The sequence below is a fragment of the Oncorhynchus kisutch genome, unplaced genomic scaffold (genome assembly GCF_002021735.2).
Source record: "Oncorhynchus kisutch isolate 150728-3 unplaced genomic scaffold, Okis_V2 Okis09a-Okis19a_hom, whole genome shotgun sequence".
Lineage (NCBI taxonomy): Eukaryota > Metazoa > Chordata > Actinopteri > Salmoniformes > Salmonidae > Oncorhynchus > Oncorhynchus kisutch.
This window is the reverse complement of record NW_022261985.1, coordinates 16,134,583-16,155,782: the sequence shown is the minus strand read 5'-3', so window position 1 is coordinate 16,155,782 and position 21,200 is coordinate 16,134,583. Positions and strand designations below refer to the sequence as shown.

Below are 21,200 nucleotides of genomic sequence, written 5' to 3'. Positions count from 1 at the left end.
ATCACAGTTTATATATAGAATCTCAATGCATATGGAGAATCGCAATACACATCATATTGGCACCTACGTTTCGTGATATCGTATTGTGAGGTCCCTGGCAATTCCCAGCCCTAATTATTATTATTGTTGATGTTATTTTTGTTGTGTGTAGATGTGCCTGGCCTGCCGGAGGGCAGCAACAGAAGACAGTGAAACTACAGCGGAGGGCAGCAACAGAGGACGGTGAAACTACCGTGGAGGGGAGCAACAGAAGACCTTCTCATGGCCTGCCAGTCTGTCTCCATCATCAACATGGACGAGCAGGCCCTGCTGGGGCTCAACCCTAACGCAGATGCCTGCTATAGGCAGAAGGTAAGTCTCATTACACTGTTTGTTTATGTGTGTGTGCAGTTCATTCATGTGCTTGTAGAGGACAAATCTTGCGGATCCAAACGCGTTGGCTCCTACAAATGATTCTCAGATCCCATGTAGACTGACCCATGTAGACTGGTCCATGTAGACTGACCCATGTAGACTGACCCATGTAGACTCTCCATCCATGGGACTTGAACCAGCGCTCTGTCTCGTCAGACTCTCCACCGAGGGACTTGAACCAGCGCTCTGTCTCGTCAGACTGTCCATCCAGGGGACTTGACAACCAGCGCTCTGTCTCGTCAGACTGTCCATCCGTGGGACTTGAACCAGCGCTCTGTCTCGTCAGACTCTCCATCCATGGGACTTGAACCAGCACTCGGTCTCGTCAGACTCTCCATCCGTGGGACTTGACAACCAGCGCTCGGTCTCGTCAGACTCTCCATCCGTGGGACTTGACAACCAGCGCTCTGTCTCGTCAGACTCTCCATCCGTGGGACTTGACAACCAGCGCTCTGTCTCGTCAGACTCTCCATCCGTGGGGACTTGACAACCAGCGCTCTGTCTCGTCAGACTCTCCATCCGTGGGACTTGACAACCAGCGCTCTGTCTCGTCAGACTCTCCATCCGTGGGACTTGACAACCAGCGCTCTGTCTCGTCAGACTCTCCATCCGTGGGACTTGACAACCAGCGCTCTGTCTCGTCAGACTCTCCATCCGTGGGACTTGACAACCAGCGCTCTGTCTCGTCAGACTCTCCATCCAGGGGACTTGACAACCAGCGCTCTGTCTCGTCAGACTCTCCATCCAGGGGACTTGAACCAGCGCTCTGTCTCGTCAGACTCTCCATCCAGGGGACTTGAACCAGCGCTCTGTCTCGTCAGACTCTCCATCCAGGGGACTTGAACCAGCGCTCTGTCTCGTCAGACTCTCCATCCAGGGGACTTGAACCAGCGCTCTGTCTCGTCAGACTCTCCATCCAGGGGACTTGAACCAGCGCTCTGTCTCGTCAGACTCTCCATCCGTGGGACTTGACAACCAGCGCTCTGTCTCGTCAGACTCTCCATCCGTGGGACTTGACAACCAGCGCTCTGTCTCATCAGACTCTCCATCCGTGGGACTTGACAACCAGCGCTCTGTCTCGTCAGACTCTCCATCCGTGGGACTTGACAACCAGCGCTCTGTCTCGTCAGACTCTCCATCCGTGGGACTTGAACCAGCGCTCTGTCTCGTCAGACTCTCCATCCAGGGGACTTGAACCAGCGCTCTGTCTCGTCAGACTCTCCATCCAGGAGACTTGAACCAGCGCTCTGTCTCGTCAGACTCTCCATCCAGGGTACTTGAACCAGCGCTCTGTCTCGTCAGACTCTCCATCCAGGGGACTTGACAAGTTCTCTCCGCATTAAGTTATGTTGTAACTGGTGCTGTTTACAGACCAGTACCACTACAGACCAGTACCACTACAGACCAGTACCACTCAGGAAGTTAAACATGGCACAAGGCTTCCACCTGGGATCTGCTGTGGAACTACATGTCTAGGAGACCCACGCCAACTCTGTGTCCTTGAGGCAGCCAGCCAGCCTGCCAACCAGCCAGCCAGCCAGCCTGCCTGCCTGCCTAACTTGTTCCCTCTCCGCTGTCAGCACGAGTGTTGTTATGGCTGGCTGTAGAATGGGGTAGTTATGGGGGTTTGTGTGGCTGGCTGTAGAATGGGGTAGTTATGGGGGTTTGTGTGGCTGGCTGCATAATGGGGTAGTTATGGGGGTTTGTGTGGCTGGCTGCATAATGGGGTAGTTATGGGGGTTTGTGTGGCTGGCTGGCTGCAGAATGGGGTAGTTATGGGGGTTGTGTTGCTGGCTGGCTGGCTGTAGAATGGGGTAGTTATGGGGGTTGTTGCTGGCTGGCTGCAGAATGGGGTAGTTATGGGGTTTGTGGCTGGCTGGCTGGCTGGCTGTAGAATGGGGTAGTTATGGGGGTTTGTGTGGCTGGCTGTAGAACGGGGTAGTTATGGGGGTTTGTGGCTGGCTGGCTGTAGAATGGGGTAGTTATGGGGGTTTGTGTGGCTGGCTGTAGAATGGTGTAGTTATGGGGGTTTGTGTGGCTGGCTGCATAATGGGGTAGTTATGGGGGTTTGTGTGGCTGGCTGCATAATGGGGTAGTTATGGGGGTTTGTGTGGCTGGCTGCATAATGGGGTAGTTATGGGGGTTTGTGTGGCTGGCTGGCTGCAGAATGGGGTAGTTATGGGGGTTGTGTTGCTGGGTGGCTGGCTGTAGAATGGGGTAGTTATGGGGGTTGTGTTGCTGGCTGGCTGGCTGTAGAATGGGGTAGTTATGGGGGTTGTTGCTGGCTGGCTGCAGAATGGGGTAGTTATGGGGTTTCTGGCTGGCTGGCTGTAGAATGGGGTAGTTATGGGGGTATGTGTGGCTGGCTGTAGAACGGGGTAGTTATGGGAGTTTGTGGCTGGCTGGCTGTAGAATGGGGTAGTTATGGGGTTTGTGTCGCTGGCTGTAGAATGGGTAGTTATGGGGGTTGTGTTGCTGGCTACAGAATGGGGTAGTTATGGGGGGTTGTGTTGCTAGCTACAGAATGGGGTAGTTATGGGGGGTTGTGTGGCTGGCTGCAGAATGGGGTAGTTATGGGGTTTGTGTGGCTGGCTACAGAATGGGGTAGTTATGGGGGTTTGTGTGGTTGGCTGCAGAATGGGGTAGTTATGGGGGTTTGTGTGGTTGGCTGCAGAATGGGGTAGTTATGGGGGGTTGTGTTGCTAGCTACAGAATGGGGTAGTTATGGGGGGTTGTGTGGCTGGCTGCAGAATGGGGTAGTTATGGGGTTTGTGTGGCTGGCTACAGAATGGGGTAGTTATGGGGGTTTGTGTGGTTGGCTGCAGAATGGGGTAGTTATGGGGGTTTGTGTGGTTGGCTGCAGAATGGGGTAGTTATGGGGGTTTGTGTGGCTGGCTGTAGAATGGGGTAGTTATGGGGGTTTATGTGGCTGGCTGGCTGGCTGCAGAATGGGGTAGTTATGGCGTTTGTGTGGCTGGCACCAGAATGGGGTAGTTATGGGGGTTGTGTGGTTGGCTGCAGAATGGGGTAGTTATGGGGTTTGTGTGGCTGGCACCAGAATGGGGTAGTTATGGGGGTTGTGTGGTTGGCTGCAGAATGGGGTAGTTATGGGGGTTGTGTGGCTGGCTGGCTGCAGAATGGGGTAGTTATGGGGTTTGTGTGGCTGGCACCAGAATGGGGTAGTTATGGGGGTTTGTGTGGCTGGCACCAGAATGGGGTAGTTATGGGGGTTGTGTGGCTGGCTGCAGAATGGGGTAGTTATGGGGGTTTGTGTGGCTGGCTCCAGAATGGGGTAGTTATGGGGGTTTGTGTTGCTGGCTGTAGAATGGGGTAGTTATGGGGGATGTGTTGCTGGCTGTAGAATGGGGTAGTTATGGGGGTTTGTGTGGCTGGCTACAGAATGGGGTAGTTATGGGGGTTTGTGTGGCTGGCTACAGAATGGGGTAGTTATGGGGGTTGTGTTGCTGGCTGGCTGGCTGCAGAATGGGGTAGTTATGGGGGTTGTGTTGCTGGCTGCAGAATGGGGTAGTTATGGGGGTTTGTGTGGCTGGCTGCAGAATGGGGTAGTTATGGGGGTTTGTGTGGCTGGCTGTAGAATGGGGTAGTTATGGGGGTTGTGTTGCTGGCTGGCTGCAGAATGGGGTAGTTATGTGTCAGTTATGTGTCCCTTTTCTAACTCTTGTTTCTCTCTCTGCTCCTGTTTCTCTCTCTCTCTGCTTCTGTTTCTCTCTCTCTCTGCTTCTGTTTCTCTCTCTCTGCTCCTGTTTCTCTCTCTCTGCTTCTGTTTCTCTCTCTCTGCTCCTGTTTCTCTCTCTCTCTGCTCCTGTTTCTCTCTCTCTGCTTCTGTTTCTCTCTGCTTCTGTTTCTCTCTCTCTGCTTCTGTTTCTCTCTCTCTCTCTCTGCTCCTGTTTCTCTCTCTCTGCTCCTGTTTCTCTCTCTCTCTGCTCCTGTTTCTCTCTCTCTCTGCTCCTGTTTCTCTCTCTCTGCTTCTGTTTCTCTCTCTCTGCTCCTGTTTCTCTCTCTCTGCTCCTGTTTCTCTCTCTCTGCTCCTGTTTCTCTCTCTCTGCTCCTGTTTCTCTCTCTCTGCTCCTGTTTCTCTCTCTCTGCTCCTGTTTCTCTCTCTGCTCCTGTTTCTCTCTCTCTGCTCCTGTTTCTCTCTCTCTGCTCCTGTTTCTCTCTCTCTGCTCCTGTTTCTCTCTCTCTGCTCCTGTTTCTCTCTCTCTCTGCTTATGTTTCTCTCTCTCTCTGCTCCTGTTCTCTCTCTCTGCTCCTGTTTCTCTCTCTCTCTGCTCCTGTTTCTCTCTCTCTCTGATTCTGTTTCTCTCTCTGATTCTGTTTCTCTCTCTCTCTGCTCCTGTTTCTCTCTCTCGCTGCTCCTGTTTCTCTCTCTCTGCTCCTGTTTCTCTCTCTCTCTGCTCCTGTTTCTCTCTCTCTCTGCTCCTGTTTCTCTCTCTCTCTCTGCTCCTGTTTCTCTCTCTCTCTCTCTGCTCCTGTTTCTCTCTCTCTCTCTCTGCTCCTGTTTCTCTCTCTCTCTCTGCTCCTGTTTCTCTCTCTCTCTGCTCCTGTTTCTCTCTCTCTCTGCTCCTGTTTCTCTCTCTCTCTGCTCCTGTTTCTCTCTCTCTCTGCTCCTGTTTCTCTCTCTCTCTGCTCCTGTTTCTCTCTCTCTCTCTGCTTCTGTTTCTCTCTCTCTCTCTGCTTCTGTTTCTCTCTCTCTCGCTCTCTGCTTCTGTTTCTCTCTCGCTCTCTGCTCCTGTTTCTCTCTCTCTCTGCTCCTGTTTCTCTCTCTCTCTGCTCCTGTTTCTCCTCCTCAGGCAATGGTGTATTTTGAGCAGTTGAAGGAGTCCCAGGATGCCTGGGAGGTGTGTGCAGAGGCCCTGGCTAAAGGCATTTACAGGTGAGACCCATTAGTTGGTAGGATTCTGATTAGAGACGGTACAGTATCCTTCTACTCACACCTGGGAGGTTTCAGATTCCAACCTGTTCTACTGCTTGGTCTCCCTGTTGGTCCTACTCTGGTCTCCCTGTTGGTCCTTCTCTGGTCTCCCTGTTGGTCTCCCTGTTGGTCCTTCTCTGGTCTCCCTGTTGGTCTCCCTGTTGGTCCTACTCTGGTCTCCCTGTTGGTGTCCTTGTTGGTCCTTCTCTGGTCTCCCTGTTGGTCTCCCTGTTGGTGTCCCTGTTGGTCCTACTCTGGTCTCCCTGTTGGTCTCCCTGTTGGTCCTACTCTGGTCTCCCTGTTGGTCTCCCTGTTGGTCCTATTCTGGTCTCCCTGTTGGTCTCCCTGTTGGTCCTACTCTGGTCTCCCTGTTGGTCTCCCTGTTGGTCCTACTCTGGTCTCCCTGTTGGTCTCCCTGTTGGTGTCCCTGTTGGTCCTTCTCTGGTCTCCCTGTTGTACTCCCTGTTGGTCCTTCTCTGGTCTCCCTGTTGGTCCTTCTCTGGACTCTGGTCTCCCTGTTGGTCCTTCTCTGGACTCTGGTCTCCCTGTTGGTCTCCCTGTTGGTCTCCCTGTTGGTCCTTCTCTGGTCTCCCTGTTGGTCTCCCTGTTGGTCCTTCTCTGAACTCTGGTCTCCCTGTTGGGCCTTCTCTGGTCTCCCTGTTGGTCTCCCTGTTGGTCCTTCTCTGGACTCCCTGTTGGTCTCCCTGTTGGTCTCCCTGTTGGTCCTTCTCTGGACTCCCTGTTGGTCTCCCTGTTGGTCCTTCTCTGGACTCCCTGTTGGTCTCCCTGTTGGTCCTTCTCTGGACTCTGGTCTCCCTGTTGGTCCTTCTCTGGACTCTGGTCTCCCTGTTGGTCCTTCTCTGGTCTCCCTGTTGGTCTCCCTGTTGGTCCTACTCTGGTCTCCCTGTTGGTCTCCCTGTTGGTGTCCTTGTTGGTCCTTCTCTGGTCTCCCTGTTGGTCTCCCTGTTGGTGTCCCTGTTGGTCCTACTCTGGTCTCCCTGTTGGTCTCCCTGTTGGTCCTACTCTGGTCTCCCTGTTGGTCTCCCTGTTGGTCCTATTCTGGTCTCCCTGTTGGTCTCCCTGTTGGTCCTACTCTGGTCTCCCTGTTGGTCTCCCTGTTGGTCCTACTCTGGTCTCCCTGTTGGTCTCCCTGTTGGTGTCCCTGTTGGTCCTTCTCTGGTCTCCCTGTTGTACTCCCTGTTGGTCCTTCTCTGGTCTCCCTGTTGGTCCTTCTCTGGACTCTGGTCTCCCTGTTGGTCCTTCTCTGGACTCTGGTCTCCCTGTTGGTCTCCCTGTTGGTCTCCCTGTTGGTCCTTCTCTGGTCTCCCTGTTGGTCTCCCTGTTGGTCCTTCTCTGAACTCTGGTCTCCCTGTTGGTCCTTCTCTGGACTCCCTGTTGGTCTCCCTGTTGGTCTCCCTGTTGGTCCTTCTCTGGACTCCCTGTTGGTCTCCCTGTTGGTCCTTCTCTGGACTCTGGTCTCCCTGTTGGTCCTTCTCTGGACTCTGGTCTCCCTGTTGGTCCTTCTCTGGTCTCCCTGTTGGTCCTTCTCTGGTCTCCCTGTTGGTCCTTCTCTGGTTTCCCTGTTGGTCCTTCTCTGGACTCTGGTCTCCCTGTTGGTATCCCTATTGGTCCTTCTCTGGTCTCCCTGTTGGTCCTTCTCTGGTCTCCCTGTTGGTCTCCCTGTTGGTCCTTCTCTGGTCTCCCTGTTGGTCCTTCTCTGGTCTCCCTGTTGGTCCTTCTCTGGACTCTGGTCTCCCTGTTGGTCCTTCTCTGGTCTCCCTGTTGGTCCTTCTCTGGACTCTGGTCTCCCTGTTGGTCCTTCTCTGGTCTCCCTGTTGGTCCTTCTCTGGACTCTGGTCTCCCTGTTGGTATCCCTATTGGTCCTTCTCTGGACTCTGGTCTCCCTGTTGGTATCCCTATTGGTCCTTCTCTGGACTCTGGTCTCCCTGTTGGTATCCCTATTGGTCCTTCTCTGGACTCTGGTCTCCCTGTTGGTATCCCTATTGGTCCTTCTCTGGACTCTGGTCTCCCTGTTGGTATCCCTATTGGTCCTTCTCTGGACTCTGGTCTCCCTGTTGGTATCCCTATTGGTCCTTCTCTGGTCTCCCTGTTGGTCCTTCTCTGGACTCTGGTCTCCCTGTTGGTCTCCCTGTTGGTTCTTCTCTGGTCTCCCTGTTGGTCCTTCTCTGGTCTCCCTGTTGGTCCTTCTCTGGACTCTGGTCTCCCTGTTGGTATCCCTATTGGTCCTTCTCTGGTCTCCCTGTTGGTCTCCCTGTTGGTCCTTCTCTGGTCTCCCTGTTGGTCTCCCTGTTGGTCCTTCTCTGGTCTCCCTGTTGGTCCTTCTCTGGTCTCCCTGTTGGTCCTTCTCTGGACTCTGGTCTCCCTGTTGGTCCTTCTCTGGTCTCCCTGTTGGTCCTTCTCTGGACTCTGGTCTCCCTGTTGGTATCCCTATTGGTCCTTCTCTGGACTCTGGTCTCCCTGTTGGTATCCCTATTGGTCCTTCTCTGGACTCTGGTCTCCCTGTTGGTATCCCTATTGGTCCTTCTCTGGTCTCCCTGTTGGTCCTTCTCTGGACTCTGGTCTCCCTGTTGGTATCCCTATTGGTCCTTCTCTGGTCTCCCTGTTGGTCTCCCTGTTGGTCTCCCTGTTGGTCCTTCTCTGGTCTCCCTGTTGGTCTCCCTGTTGGTCCTTCTCTGGTCTCCCTGTTGGTCCTTCTCTGGTCTCCCTGTTGGTCCTTCTCTGGACTCTGGTCTCCCTGTTGGTCCTTCTCTGGTCTCCCTGTTGGTCCTTCTCTGGACTCTGGTCTCCCTGTTGGTATCCCTATTGGTCCTTCTCTGGACTCTGGTCTCCCTGTTGGTATCCCTATTGGTCCTTCTCTGGACTCTGGTCTCCCTGTTGGTATCCCTATTGGTCCTTCTCTGGTCTCCCTGTTGGTCCTTCTCTGGACTCTGGTCTCCCTGTTGGTATCCCTATTGGTCCTTCTCTGGTCTCCCTGTTGGTCCTTCTCTGGACTCTGGTCTCCCTGTTGGTATCCCTATTGGTCCTTCTCTGGTCTCCCTGTTGGTCCTTCTCTGGTCTCTGGTCTCCCTGTTGGTCCTTCTCTGGTCTCTGGTCTCCCTGTTGGTCCTTCTCTGGACTCTGGTCTCCCTGTTGGTATCCCTATTGGTCCTTCTCTGGTCTCCCTGTTGGTCCTTCTCTGGTCTCTGGTCTCCCTGTTGGTCCTTCTCTGGACTCTGGTCTCCCTGTTGGTATCCCTATTGGTCCTTCTCTGGTCTCCCTGTTGGTCCTTCTCTGTTCTCTGGTCTCCCAGACCATATATTGCATTGTAATATCTTTATTAATCCCTCGCTCTGTGACGACCCTGTGTTGTATTGTAATAACTTTATTAATCCCTCTCTCAGTGACGACCATGTGAAGTTCTTCTGTTTCCAAGTCCTGGAGCACCAGATCAAGTACAGGTGAGTGGAGGGGAAGGAGAGGTGGAGAGAGGGTGGAGGAGGAGGGGGGGGAAGAGAGAGAGAGAGGAGGGGAAGGAGAGGTGGAGGAGGGGGAGAGAGAGAGAGAGGGGAAGGGAGGGGAGGAGGGGAAGGAGAGGTGGAGGAGAGGAAGTACCTCTGTCAGCTGTCATCCTGCCACTAGTCTGATAGATGATGAATTAGGAAGTCTGTGGTAATAGGTTGACTGTTCCTCCAATCCCATTGACTCCAGATAACAGCTAATGCTGTCACCTTTTCCCATGCTTTCACAGTAGGGCATTAAAGTACTGTCACCTTTTCTCATGCTTTCACAGTAGGGCATTAAAGTACTGTCACCTTTTCCCATGCTTTCACAGTAGGGCATTAAAGTACTGTCACCTTTTCCCATGCTTTCACAGTAGGGCATTAAAGTACTGTCACCTTTTCCCATGCTTTCACAGTAGAGCATTAAAGTACTGTCACCTTTTCACAGTAGAGCAATAAAGTACTGTCACCTTTTCCCATGCTTTCCCAGTAGGGCATTAAAGTACTGTCACCTTTTCTCATGCTTTCACAGTAGGGCATTAAAGTACTGTCACCTTTTCCCAGTAGAGCATTAAAGTACTGTCACCTTTTCTCATGCTTTCACAGTAGAGCATTAAAGTACTGTCACCTTTTCACAGTAGAGCATTAAAGTACTGTCACCTTTCTTCCTACCATCTGACTGAAAACCATGTAATGTGTCTCTGTCAGCAGCATTCCTCTATGAAGTAGTCCTGAACAGAAAGTGACTGTGTTGTGTGTTTTGTCCCAGACATGGAGGGCTCAGTCCTGCCCAGCAACAGCTGATCAGAGAAACCCTGATGAAGTGGCTGCAGGGTCAGGTGGGGCTTCTCTGTCACTTCGTCAACCTGTCACAACAACGTAGCACGTTTCATCAACAACACTATTTGTTACTTGATCTGTCATTAGTTACACATTTCATCAACAACACTATTTGTTACTTGGTCTGTCATTAGTTACGTTTCATCAACAACACTATTTGTTACTTGAGCTGTCGTTAGTTACACGTTTTTATACAGTCATGAAGTTGACTCTCTTCCACACCTGAATTCCTGAATTGAAAAATTGTATTAGAAAATGAATTTCAATATGCTATTCTCCTTCTCTGCTATCCCCACAATCCTTCCCTCCTCCTCTTCATCTTCTTCCTCCTCCTCTTCTTCTTCCTTCCCCTCCTCTTCTGCTCCTCCTCTTCTTCTTCCTCCTCCTCTTCTTCTTCCTTCCCCTCCTCTTCTTCATCTTCCTCCTCTTCTTCCTTCCCTTCCTCTTCCCCTTCTTCCCTTCTTCTTCCTCCTCCCCCCTCTTCTTCTTCCTTCCTCCTCCTCTTCATCCTTCCCCTCCGTCTCCTCCCCCTTTCCTCCCCCTCCTCTCCAGTTAATGAACTCTCAACCAGAGAAGCCGTTCATCCGTAACAAGGCAGCCCAGGTGTTTGCTCTGACCTTCGTGATGGAGTACCTGACCCACTGGCCCAAGTTCTTCTTCGACCTGCTGTCTCTAGTGGGCCTGAACCCACATGGGGTCGACGTCTACCTCAGAACACTGATGGCTATCGACGCTGAGGTGGTGGACAGAGACATCCTGCACTCCCCTGAGGTAAGAGGACACTGAGGTGGTGGACAGAGACATCCTGCACTCCCCTGAGGTAAGAGGACACTGAGGTGGTGGAGGACGCCCCCCTCCCCTCCCAGTCTCTAACTTCTCTCTGTCTCTCTCTCTACTTCTCTCTCTACTTCTCTCCCCTTCCCTCCCCCTCTCTCTCTTCTCCTCTCCTCTCTCTCCCCTCTCTCTAGGAGGTTCGTAGGAACACATTAATAAAAGATGGTATGAGGGAGCAGGTCATCCCCAGCCTGGTTGAGTCCTGGTACCAGATCCTCGGGGCCTATCAGCAGTCTCACCCTGAGATCACCTGTCAATGTCTGGAGGTAGTGGGGGCATACGTCTCCTGGATAGACCTCAACCTCATTGCCAACGACAGGTATGTCTGTCTGTGGTCAGTCTGTGTGGTCAGTGGCTGTCTGTGTGGTCAGTGGCAGTCTGTGTGGTCAGTGGCAGTCTGTGTGGTCAGTGTATGTCTGTGGTCAGTGTATGTCTGTGGTCTGTCTGTGTGGTCAGTCTGTGGTCAGTGGCTGTCTGTGTGGTCAGTGGCTGTCTGTGTGGTCAGTGGCTGTCTGTGTGGTCAGTCTGTGTGGTCAGTCTGTGTGGTCAGTCTGTGCGGTCAGTCTCTGTGGTCAGTGGCAGTCTGTGTGGTCAGTGGCAGTCTGTGTGGTCAGTGTATGTCTGTGGTCTGTCTGTGTCATCTGTCTGTGTGGTCTGTCTGTGTGGGCTGTCTGTGTGGTCAGTGGCTGTCTGTGTGGTCAGTGGCTGTCTGTGTGGTCAGTCTGTGGTCAGTGGCAGTCTGTGTGGTCAGTCTCTGTGGTCAGTGTCTGTCTGTCTGTGGTCAGTGGCTGTCTGTGTGGTCAGTCTGTGTGGTCAGTCTGTGGTCAGTGGCTGTCTGTGTGGTCAGTGGCTGTCTGTGTGTGTGGTCAGTGTCTGTCTGTGTAGTCAGTCTGGGTGGTCAGTGTCTGTCTGTGTGGTCAGTGGCAGTCTGTGTGGTCAGTGTATGTCTGTGTGGTCAGTGGCTGTCTGTGTGGTCAGTGTCTGTCTGTGTGGTCAGTGTCTGTCTGTGTGGTCTGTCTGTGTGGTCTCTCTGTGGTCAGTCGTTTCATTCTCAACCAGGATTCCTGTGGAATGCCGTTTTGGTCTTTGTGTGTATATAATATACACTATTTGACGGGCCAATGAAGCTTGTTGAACAATCAGGACCTGAATATGACGTCATAATGTAACGCATTAATACATTATTACACATTGATTAGACGATCCCTCGTATTTCATATATCACAATGATTCATCAATACGTACAGTATGCTATGATGCTGGTAAAGTTGTCTCGCGCAGGTACCAAGCTAAAGCTAGCTAGGTACCAAGCTAAAGCTAGCTAGGTACCAAGCTAAAGCTAGCTAGGTACCAAGCTAAAGCTAGCTAGGTACCAAGCTAAAGCTAGCTAGGTACCAAGCTAAAGCTAGCTAGGTACCAAGCTAAAGCTAGCTAGGTACCAAGCTAAAGCTAGCTAGGTACCAAGCTAAAGCTAGCTACCCCAGAAGTTGCGGTTGAACAGATGATGCTTTATTACCAATGTGGTATTGTAAACACATCGTTCGTGGCCGGTGTTTGCTTGTATCTGGTGCTACTGTATCTACTATACTGTGTTGCAGACTTCTTTGTACAGCTTTGACAGAGCTACTGTATCTACTATACTGTGTTGTACAGCTTTGACAGAGCTACTGTATCTACTATACTGTGTTGTACAGCTTTGACAGAGCTACTGTATCTACTATACTGTGTTGTACAGCTTTGACAGAGCTACTGTATCTACTATACTGTGTTGTACAGCTTTGACAGAGCTACTGTATCTACTATACTGTGTTGTACAGCTTTGACAGAGCTACTGTATCTACTATACTGTGTTGTACAGCTTTGACAGAGCTACTGTATCTACTATACTGTGTTGCAGACTTCTTTGTACAGCTTTGACAGAGCTACTGTATCTCTTTGACACGCAAAGACCCAAACGGCGTTCCGTAGTATGTCGTGAAGCTAATAGCAGTGACACTATTACTGTGTAACTCCGGTAAGGCAACATCTGACAAATATCACACTTGGTACTAGAGGCCGATTATGATTTTTCAAAGCCGATACCGATAATCTGTCCTTTTATTTAAATATTTTTTTAAATATATATTTTTTTATTTAAAAAAAAAATGTAAATTTTATATATATATATTTTTTTTAATGTTAAAATATATTTGTAATAATGACAATTACAACAATACTGAATGAACACTTTTAACTTAATATAATGCATACATAAAATACATTTTGCCTCAAGAAAAATTATGAAACATTTTGGTTTAAATAATAATATTGCAAAAACAAGGTGTTGGAGAAAAAAGTAAAAGTGCAATATGTGCCATGTAAGAAAGCTAACGTTTGAGTTCCTTGCTCAGAACATGAGAACATATGAAAGCTGGTGTTTCCTTTTAACATGAGTCTTCAATATTCCCAGGTAAGAAGTTGTAGGTTGTAGTTATTATAGGAATTATAGAACTATTTCTCTATCATTTGTATTTCATTAACCTTTGACTATTGGATGTTCTTATAGGCACTTTAGTATTGCCAGTGTAACAGTATAGCTTCCGTCCCTCTCCTCGCTCCTCCCTGGGCTCGAACCAGGAACACAACGACAACAGCCACCATCGAAGCAGCGTTACCCATGCAGAGCAAGGGGAACAACTACTAGAAGGCTCAGAGCGAGTGACATTTTAAACACTATTAGCGCGCGCTAACTAGCCAGCCATTTCACTTCGGTTACACCAGCCTCATCTTGGGAGTTGATAGGCTTGAAGTCATAAACAGCGCAATGCTTTTGACGCACAATGAAGAGCTGCACAATGTTTACGCGCCTTCTTCTGCCTACCACCGCTCAGTCAGATTATATGCAACGCAGGACACGCTAGATAATATCTAGTAACCATGTGGCGTTAACTAGTGATTGTGATTGATTGTTTTTTCTAAGATAAGTTTAATACTAGCTAGCAACTTACCTTGGCTTACTGCATTTGCGTAACAGTCTCCTTGTGGTGTGCAACGAGAGAGAGGCAGGTCGTTATTGCGTTGGTCTTATTAAATGTAAGTGTGCAAGACTGGATCCCCCGAGCTGACAAGGTGAAAATCTGTCGTTCTGCCCCTGAACGAGGCAGTTAACCCACCCTTCCTAGGCCGTCATTGAAAGTAAGAATGTGTTCTTAACTGACTTGCCTAGTTAAATATATATTTTTTAAAGAATCGGCAAATCGGCACCCAAAAAATACAGATTTCCGATTGTTATGAAACCCTGAAATCGGCCATTCTGATTAATCGGCCGACCTCTACTTGGTTCCTTGACCAGTCGGCAAAAGCCAACACGACAGATAACGGTTGATTGTCAAGGGCAATGAATTATCATTATTTTGGAATTTGGATTTCGTCTTTGAGTCGAAATGCTCTTATTCTTTCAAATGACTGCTGGACTTGTTGACTGGTCGATCCACACAGCAGACATTGTGGGTTAGGAATGCTGTGTAGCGCAAAAAATCTACGCGCCGTCATTACGTCATGTACCCATGTTCTATAGCTTTGACATCCGGTTTTTAACATCGACGTTAAACTAGATATCTGGGCGATACCGATGTTGGCATTTTTAGCTAATATCGTCTGATTCTGATATGTTCACCGATATATCGTGCCTCCCTAATCAGGATAGATAATAATAAGGTATTTGAGGTAGATATGGTGAATTCAGACCCATTCCCCTTTCAGTAAGTTACAGCCTTATTCTAAAAATTATTCAATAATTTTTTCCTCGTCAATCTACACACAATACCCCATAAGTGACATCACAATACCCCATAGTGACATCACAATACCCCATAGTGACATCACAATACCCCATAGTGACATCACAATACCCCATAGTGACATCACAATACCCCATAATGACAAAGAGAAAACGGGTTGTCTAGAAATTTTGCAAATGTATTAAAAATAAAATACAGATGCCTTATTTACGTCGGTATTCAGACCCTTTGCACTGAGACTGGACATTTTGAGACCAAATGCATCGTGTTGAAACTCATCAGATGTCGCCCTTCTCCGTCCGCGCCTCCTTGTCATCAACATCAGTGGTTGTTGTCTGACGGTCCAGGTTTATGAACCAGACACTAGATCAGATGACTGGTCCTGGACCAGTGTGTTCCTGTCCCTCCAGGTTTATGAACTAGACACTAGATCAGATGACTGGTCCTGGACCAGTGTGTTCCTGTCCCTCCAGGTTTATGAACTAGACACTAGATCAGATGACTGGTCCTGGACCAGTGTGTTCCTGTCCCTCCAGGTTTATGAACTAGACACTAGATCAGATGACTGGTCCTGGACCAGTGTGTTCCTGTCCCTCCAGGTTTATGAACTAGACACTAGATCAGATGACTGGTCCTGGACCAGTGTGTTCCTGTCCCTCCAGGTTTATGAACTAGACACTAGATCAGATGACTGGTCCTGGACCAGTGTGTTCCTGTCCCTCCAGGTTTATGAACCAGACACTAGATCAGATGACTGGTCCTGGACCAGTGTGTTCCTGTCCCTCCAGGTTTATGAACCAGACACTAGATCAGATGACTGGTCCTGGACCAGTGTTTAACCAGTCTGTTCCTCTCCCTCCAGGTTTATGAACCAGACACTAGATCAGATGACTGGTCCTGGACCAGTGTTTAACCAGTCTGTTCCTGTCCCTCCAGGTTTGTGAACCTGCTGCTGAGCCAGATGTCTGTGGAGGACCTGAGAGAGGAGGCGTGTGACTGTCTGTTTGAGATTGTCAATAAAGGAATGGACCCGACAGACAAGACCAAGCTGGTCGAGTCCCTCTGTCAGGTCCTGCAGTCGGCTGGCTTCTTCAACGTGGACCAGGTAGGTGGACAGACAGACACACACACATACATACATACACACACACCATAACACATACACCATAACACACACACCACACACAACAGACACACACACCACATAACACACACACACACCATAACACACACACACACCACATAACACACACCACATAACACACACACACACCACATAACACACACACACACCACATAACACACACACACACCACATAACACACACACACACACACACACACACACACACCACATAACACACACACACCACATAACACACCACACACACCACATAACACACACACACCACATAACACACACACACACCACATAACACACACACACACCATAACACACACACACCACATAACACACACACACACACACACCACATAACACACACACACACCACATAACACAACACACACACCACATAACACACACACACACACACACCACATAACACACACACACCACATAACACACACACACACACACACCACATTACTAACACACCACACACCACATAACACACACACACCATAACACACACACACACCACATAACACACCACACACCATAACACAACACATACACCACATAACACACACACCACACACACACTCGCTACTCCATTTCCCACAGTCCAACAAAAGGCCAAAGGCTCCATTTCCTCTTCCTCCTCACCTCTACTTCCTGAATGGATGTGAAACTGTTTCCTGTTTATACCTGAAAAGCCCCCCCCCCCCCTGTTTCCTGTCTTGGCTCCATCAGGAGGAGGATGTGGACTTCCTGGCTAAGTTCTCCAGACTGGTGAACGGGATGGGCCAGTCTCTGGTGCTGAGCTGGACCAAACTGGCCAAGGGGGGCGACGTGAAGGCAGCCGCCGAGGCGCTGCGTGCCCTCGAGACCAAGGTTCCTCTGCTCCTCCAGCTGCTGGTCCACGACGACGACGACATCTCAGCCAACATCGTCGGCTTCTGCTACGACTACCTGAACGTACTCAAACAGGTGAGATACACCCTGCTAGTTGGGAATATGGCTCCCTATTCTCTATGTGCACTACATCTGACCAGAGGCCTATGGGAATATGGCTCCCTACTCTCTATGTGCACTACATCTGACCAGAGGTCTATGGGAATATGGCTCCCTATTCTCTATGTGCACTACATCTGACCAGAGGTCTATGGGAATATGGCTCCCTATTCTCTATGTGCACTACATCTGACCAGAGGCCTATGGGAATATGGCTCCCTATTCTCTATGTGCACTACATCTGACCAGAGGTCTATGGGAATATGGCTCCCTATTCTCTATGTGCACTACATCTGACCAGAGGCCTATGGGAATATGGCTCCCTATTCTCTATGTGCACTACATCTGACCAGAGGCCTATGGGAATATGGCTCCCTATTCTCTATGGCACCTTATTCCATCCAGGCCTCTGGTCAAATGTAGTGCACTATGAAGGGAGAGGGAGACACTCTAGATGTATCTTTACCAGACAGGAGAGGGAGTCACTCTAGATGTATCTTTACCAGACAGGAGAGGGAGACACTCTAGATGTATCTTTACCAGACAGGAGAGGGAGACACTCTAGATGTATCTTTACCAGACAGGAGAGGGAGACACTCTAGATGTATCTTTACCAGACAGGAGAGGGAGACACTCCAGATGTATCTTTACCAGACAGGAGAGGGAGACACTCTAGATGTATCTTTACCAGACAGGAGAGGGAGACACTCTACACTCTAGATGTGTCTTTACCAGACAGGAGAGGGAGACACTCTACACTCTAGATGTATATTTACCAGACAGGACAGGGAGACACTCTACACTCTAGATGTATCTTTACCAGACAGGACAGGGAGACACTCTACACTCTAGATGTATCTTTACCAGACTCTAGATGTATCTTTACCAGACTCTAGATGTATCTTTACCAGACTCTAGATGTATCTTTACCAGACTCTAGATGTATCTTTACCAGACTCTAGATGCATCTTTACCAGACTCTAGATGCATCTTTACCAGACTCTAGATGTATCTTTACCAGACTCTAGATGTATCTTTACCAGACTCTAGATGTATCTTTACCAGACTCTAGATGTATCTTTACCAGACAGGAGAGGGAGTCACTCTACACTCTAGATGTATCTTTACCAGACAGGATGGAAACCATAGAAATATAATCTCTAGAACGGGTGTGGAGTAGCCCCTCAGACCACTGTCATGTGACAGCGTCCTCAATAGGGTCCAGTTGGCACGGTAACATGACGTAAACTTGTGTTCATCTGCTTAATCTTCCTCAAGGGGTCCGAGTGGCAGAGTCACATGCCTCAGGTAGGGAGAGGAGGACAGGAGGCCATTGAAGAGTACTGGGACTCAGACAAGGTGGAGAAAACTGTCCACACTAACTGACCCCCCCCCCCCCCCCCAGAAAGAGACAGCAATGGATTAGCTGATCAACTGTCTGAATTATTCTACATTTACAACAAATATAGACTTGGAAATGTCCGTGGTATAATTGACTTTACAAACCAATAACACATTCAAGTTTAACTTTCCAAATGATGCAGAACATTTAGAGGTGTGTGTGTTTATCATAGTTAGCTGGCTAGTCTGTCCTGCTATCTGGAATAGCCCACTGCGTTGTATTAAAAGGCCTGTGGTTGTGTCTCATAATGAGAACATTCTGCTGTGTGTCTCATAATGAGAACATTCTGTTGTGTGTCTCATAATGAGAACATTCTGTTGTGTGTCTCATAATGAGAGCATTCTGGTGTGTCTCATAATGAGAGCATTCTGGTCTGTCTCATAATGAGAGCATTCTGGTCTGTCTCATAATGAGAGCATTCTGGCGTGTCTCATAATGAGAGCATTCTGGTCTGTCTCATAATGAGAGCATTCTGGCGTGTCTCATAATGAGAACATTCTGCTGTGTGTGTGTCTCATAATGAGAACATTCTGGCGTGTCTCATAATGAGAACATTCTGGCGTGTCTCATAATGAGAACATTCTGGCGTGTCTCATAATGAGAACATTTTGGTGTGTCATAATGAGAACATTCTGGCGTGTGTCTCATAATGAGAACATTCTGGCGTGTGTCTCATAATGAGAACATTCTGGCGTGTGTCTCATAATGAGAACATTCTGGCGTGTGTCTCATAATGAGAACATTCTGGCGTGTGTCTCATAATGAGAACATTCTGGCGTGTGTCTCATAATGAGAACATTCTGGCGTGTGTCTCATAATGAGAACATTCTGGCGTGTGTCTCATAATGAGAACATTCTGGCGTGTGTCTCATAATGAGAACATTCTGGCGTGTGTCTCATAATGAGAACATTCTGGCGTGTGTCTCATAATGAGAACATTCTGGCGTGTGTCTCATAATGAGAACATTCTGGCGTGTGTCTCATAATGAGAACATTCTGGCGTGTGTCTCATAATGAGAACATTCTGGTGTGTCTCATAATGAGAACATTCTGGTGTGTCTCATAATGAGAACATTCTGGTGTGTCTCATAATGAGAACATTCTGGTGTCTCTCTCCTCTTCTAGTTCCCGCTGCTGACAGACCAACAGAAGACTCACGTTGAGGTGGCGATTTCATCAGGAACTCTTTGGGCTGGTTTCCCAGACACAGATGAGGCCTAGTTCTGGACTAAAAACATGTTTATTTTATTGTATTCCAGGAATATAATTACTCTGTGTCTGGGGAAAACTAGCCACTAGCTTTTAAAACCTTTTCTAGTGTCTGTCCATCTGTCATCGTGTTAGCAGATATATCCAGATTGGAAATAAAATGCAAATCAATTTCTAACATTTTTGACATGTTTTTTTCTGGATGTTGTTGTTGTTATTCTGTCTCTCACTGTTCAAATAAACCTACCATTAAAATTACAGACTGATCATTTCTTTGTCAGTTGGCAAACGTACAAAATCAGCAGGGGATCAAATGCGTTTTCCCCCTCACTGTATCCAGGATGTTGACGGTGCTCTCTGTCTCACCAGGACGTCATGCTGGCCGTCATGAAGAAACTAACTTATGATGAAGAGTACAACTTTGACAACGAGGTAAAAACTTTGAGTGAGTTTTAACTTGTGGGGGGAGTTGAACAGCATTTTCATTACTCACTGTTTCATCTTCCTCTTTCCTCTCCTCTCTCTCCCCTCTCTCGGTCTCATCTTCCTCTGTCCATCTCTTCCCCCTCTTTCTCTCTCCTTCTCTGTCTCCATCTTCCTCTGTCCTTCTCTCTCTCTTGCTCCTCTCTCTCTCCTCTCTCTCTCTCTCTCTCTCTCTCTCTCTCTCTCTCTCTCTCTCTCTCTCTCTCTCTCTCTCTCTCTCTCTCTCTCTCTCTCTCTCTCTCTCTCTCTCTCTCTCTCTCTCTCTCTCTCTCTCTCTCTCTCTCTCTCTCTCTCCTCTCTCTCCTCTCTCTCCTCTCTCTCTTCTCTCTCTCTCAGGGGGAGGATGAAGCGATGTTTGTAGAGTACAGGAAACAGTTGAAGATGCTGTTGGACCGCCTGGCTCAGGTGTCTCCTGACCTGCTCCTGGAAGCTGTAGGCAGAGTCTTCAACAACACCATACAGTAAGACTCCATCTTGTTTTGTTCCCCTGATGTCCACCGTATTTCCTAACGTTGTCCCTTGTTTTAAGCGCCTGTTGTGAAGAAGCGTGTATTGATCCTGATTGTGTGTCTCAGGCGTTGGCAGACGGCATCCTTCATGGAGGTGGAGGTGGCCATCAGGCTGCTGTACATGCTAGGAGAGGCTCTGCCTGCGTCTCACGGAGCTCACTTCTCTGGCGACACGGCCAAGACCTCCGCCCTGCAGGATATGATGAGAACTGTGAGTTACACACAGCCAGCCAGTCCGCTGACAAACCTTGATCCTGATGTCTGACATCATGTTCTCCCTGTCTCCTCAGCTGGTCTCCTCTGGTCTCAGTGGTTACCAACACACAGTCTGTTGTTTCTAATGTCTGACATCATATCCTGTGTTCTCCCTGTCTCCTCAGCTGGTCTCCTCTGGTCTCAGTGGTTACCAACACACGTCTGTGTCGCTGGAGTTCTTCGAGACGGTGGTTCGTTACGACAAGTTCTTCCTGGTTGAACCGCAGCACATTCCTAATGTCCTGGTTAGTTCTGCAGTACTAGACTGTCTGTCCTAGCTCAGTTAGTTCTGCAGTACTAGACGGTCTGTCCTAGCTCAGTTAGTTCTGCAGTACTAGACTGTCTGTCCTAGCTCAGTTAGTTCTGCAGTACTAGACTGTCTGTCCTAGCTCAGTTAGTTCTGCAGTACTAGACTGTCTGTCCTAGCTCAGTTAGTTCTGCAGTACTAGACTGTCTGTCCTAGCTCAGTTAGTTCTGCAGTACTAGACTGTCTGTCCTAGCTCAGTTAGTTCTGCAGTACTAGACTGTCTGTCCTAGCTCAGTTAGTTCTGCAGTAGTAGACTGTCTGTCCTAGCGCAGTCGCTGAATCAATGAACTCTACCTTTTAACATCTTGTCTTCACAGTGTTGAGGAGAGGAGAGGGACAGTGGACCCCTGGTTAAAGGGGAGGTTTTGTATCAGTGTTGAGGAGAGGGACAGTGGACCCCTGGATAAAGGGGAGGTTTTGTATCAGTGTTGAGGAGAGGAACAGTGGACCCTTGGATAAAGGGGAGGTTTTGTATCAGTGTTGAGGAGAGGGACAGTGGACCCCTGGATAAAGGGGAGGTTTTGTATCAGTGTTGAGGAGAGGGATAAAGGGGAGGTTTTGTATCAGTGTTGAGGGACAGTGGACCCTTGGATAAAGGG

At 49.0% G+C, this 21,200-nt stretch overlaps 1 protein-coding gene across 4 annotated transcripts in view; it reads left to right on the top strand.

Moving 5' to 3' along the window:
* Positions 1-21,200, top strand: part of LOC109887618 (exportin-T-like) — a 46,980-nt gene that overhangs the window by 11,268 nt on the left and 14,512 nt on the right. For 3 of the 4 annotated variants that reach the window (XR_004206998.1, XR_004206999.1, XM_031815156.1), the window contains exons 2-15: positions 152-351; positions 5,226-5,308; positions 8,749-8,805; positions 9,617-9,686; positions 10,240-10,458; positions 10,656-10,840; positions 15,237-15,405; positions 16,176-16,412; positions 17,715-17,795; positions 18,964-19,002; positions 19,417-19,479; positions 19,867-19,991; positions 20,106-20,250; positions 20,420-20,539. Coding sequence is in view for 2 of the 4 variants with exons in the window: in XM_031815156.1 (XP_031671016.1) it covers positions 262-351; positions 5,226-5,308; positions 8,749-8,805; positions 9,617-9,686; positions 10,240-10,458; positions 10,656-10,840; positions 15,237-15,405; positions 16,176-16,412; positions 17,715-17,795; positions 18,964-19,002; positions 19,417-19,479; positions 19,867-19,991; positions 20,106-20,250; positions 20,420-20,539 (1,683 nt within the window). In the remaining 2 variants the exon portion in view is untranslated. The remainder of the gene's footprint in view (positions 1-151; positions 352-5,225; positions 5,309-8,748; positions 8,806-9,616; positions 9,687-10,239; positions 10,459-10,655; positions 10,841-15,236; positions 15,406-16,175; positions 16,413-17,714; positions 17,796-18,963; positions 19,003-19,416; positions 19,480-19,866; positions 19,992-20,105; positions 20,251-20,419; positions 20,540-21,200) is intronic. The other variant, XM_031815158.1, reaches the window with a different exon arrangement.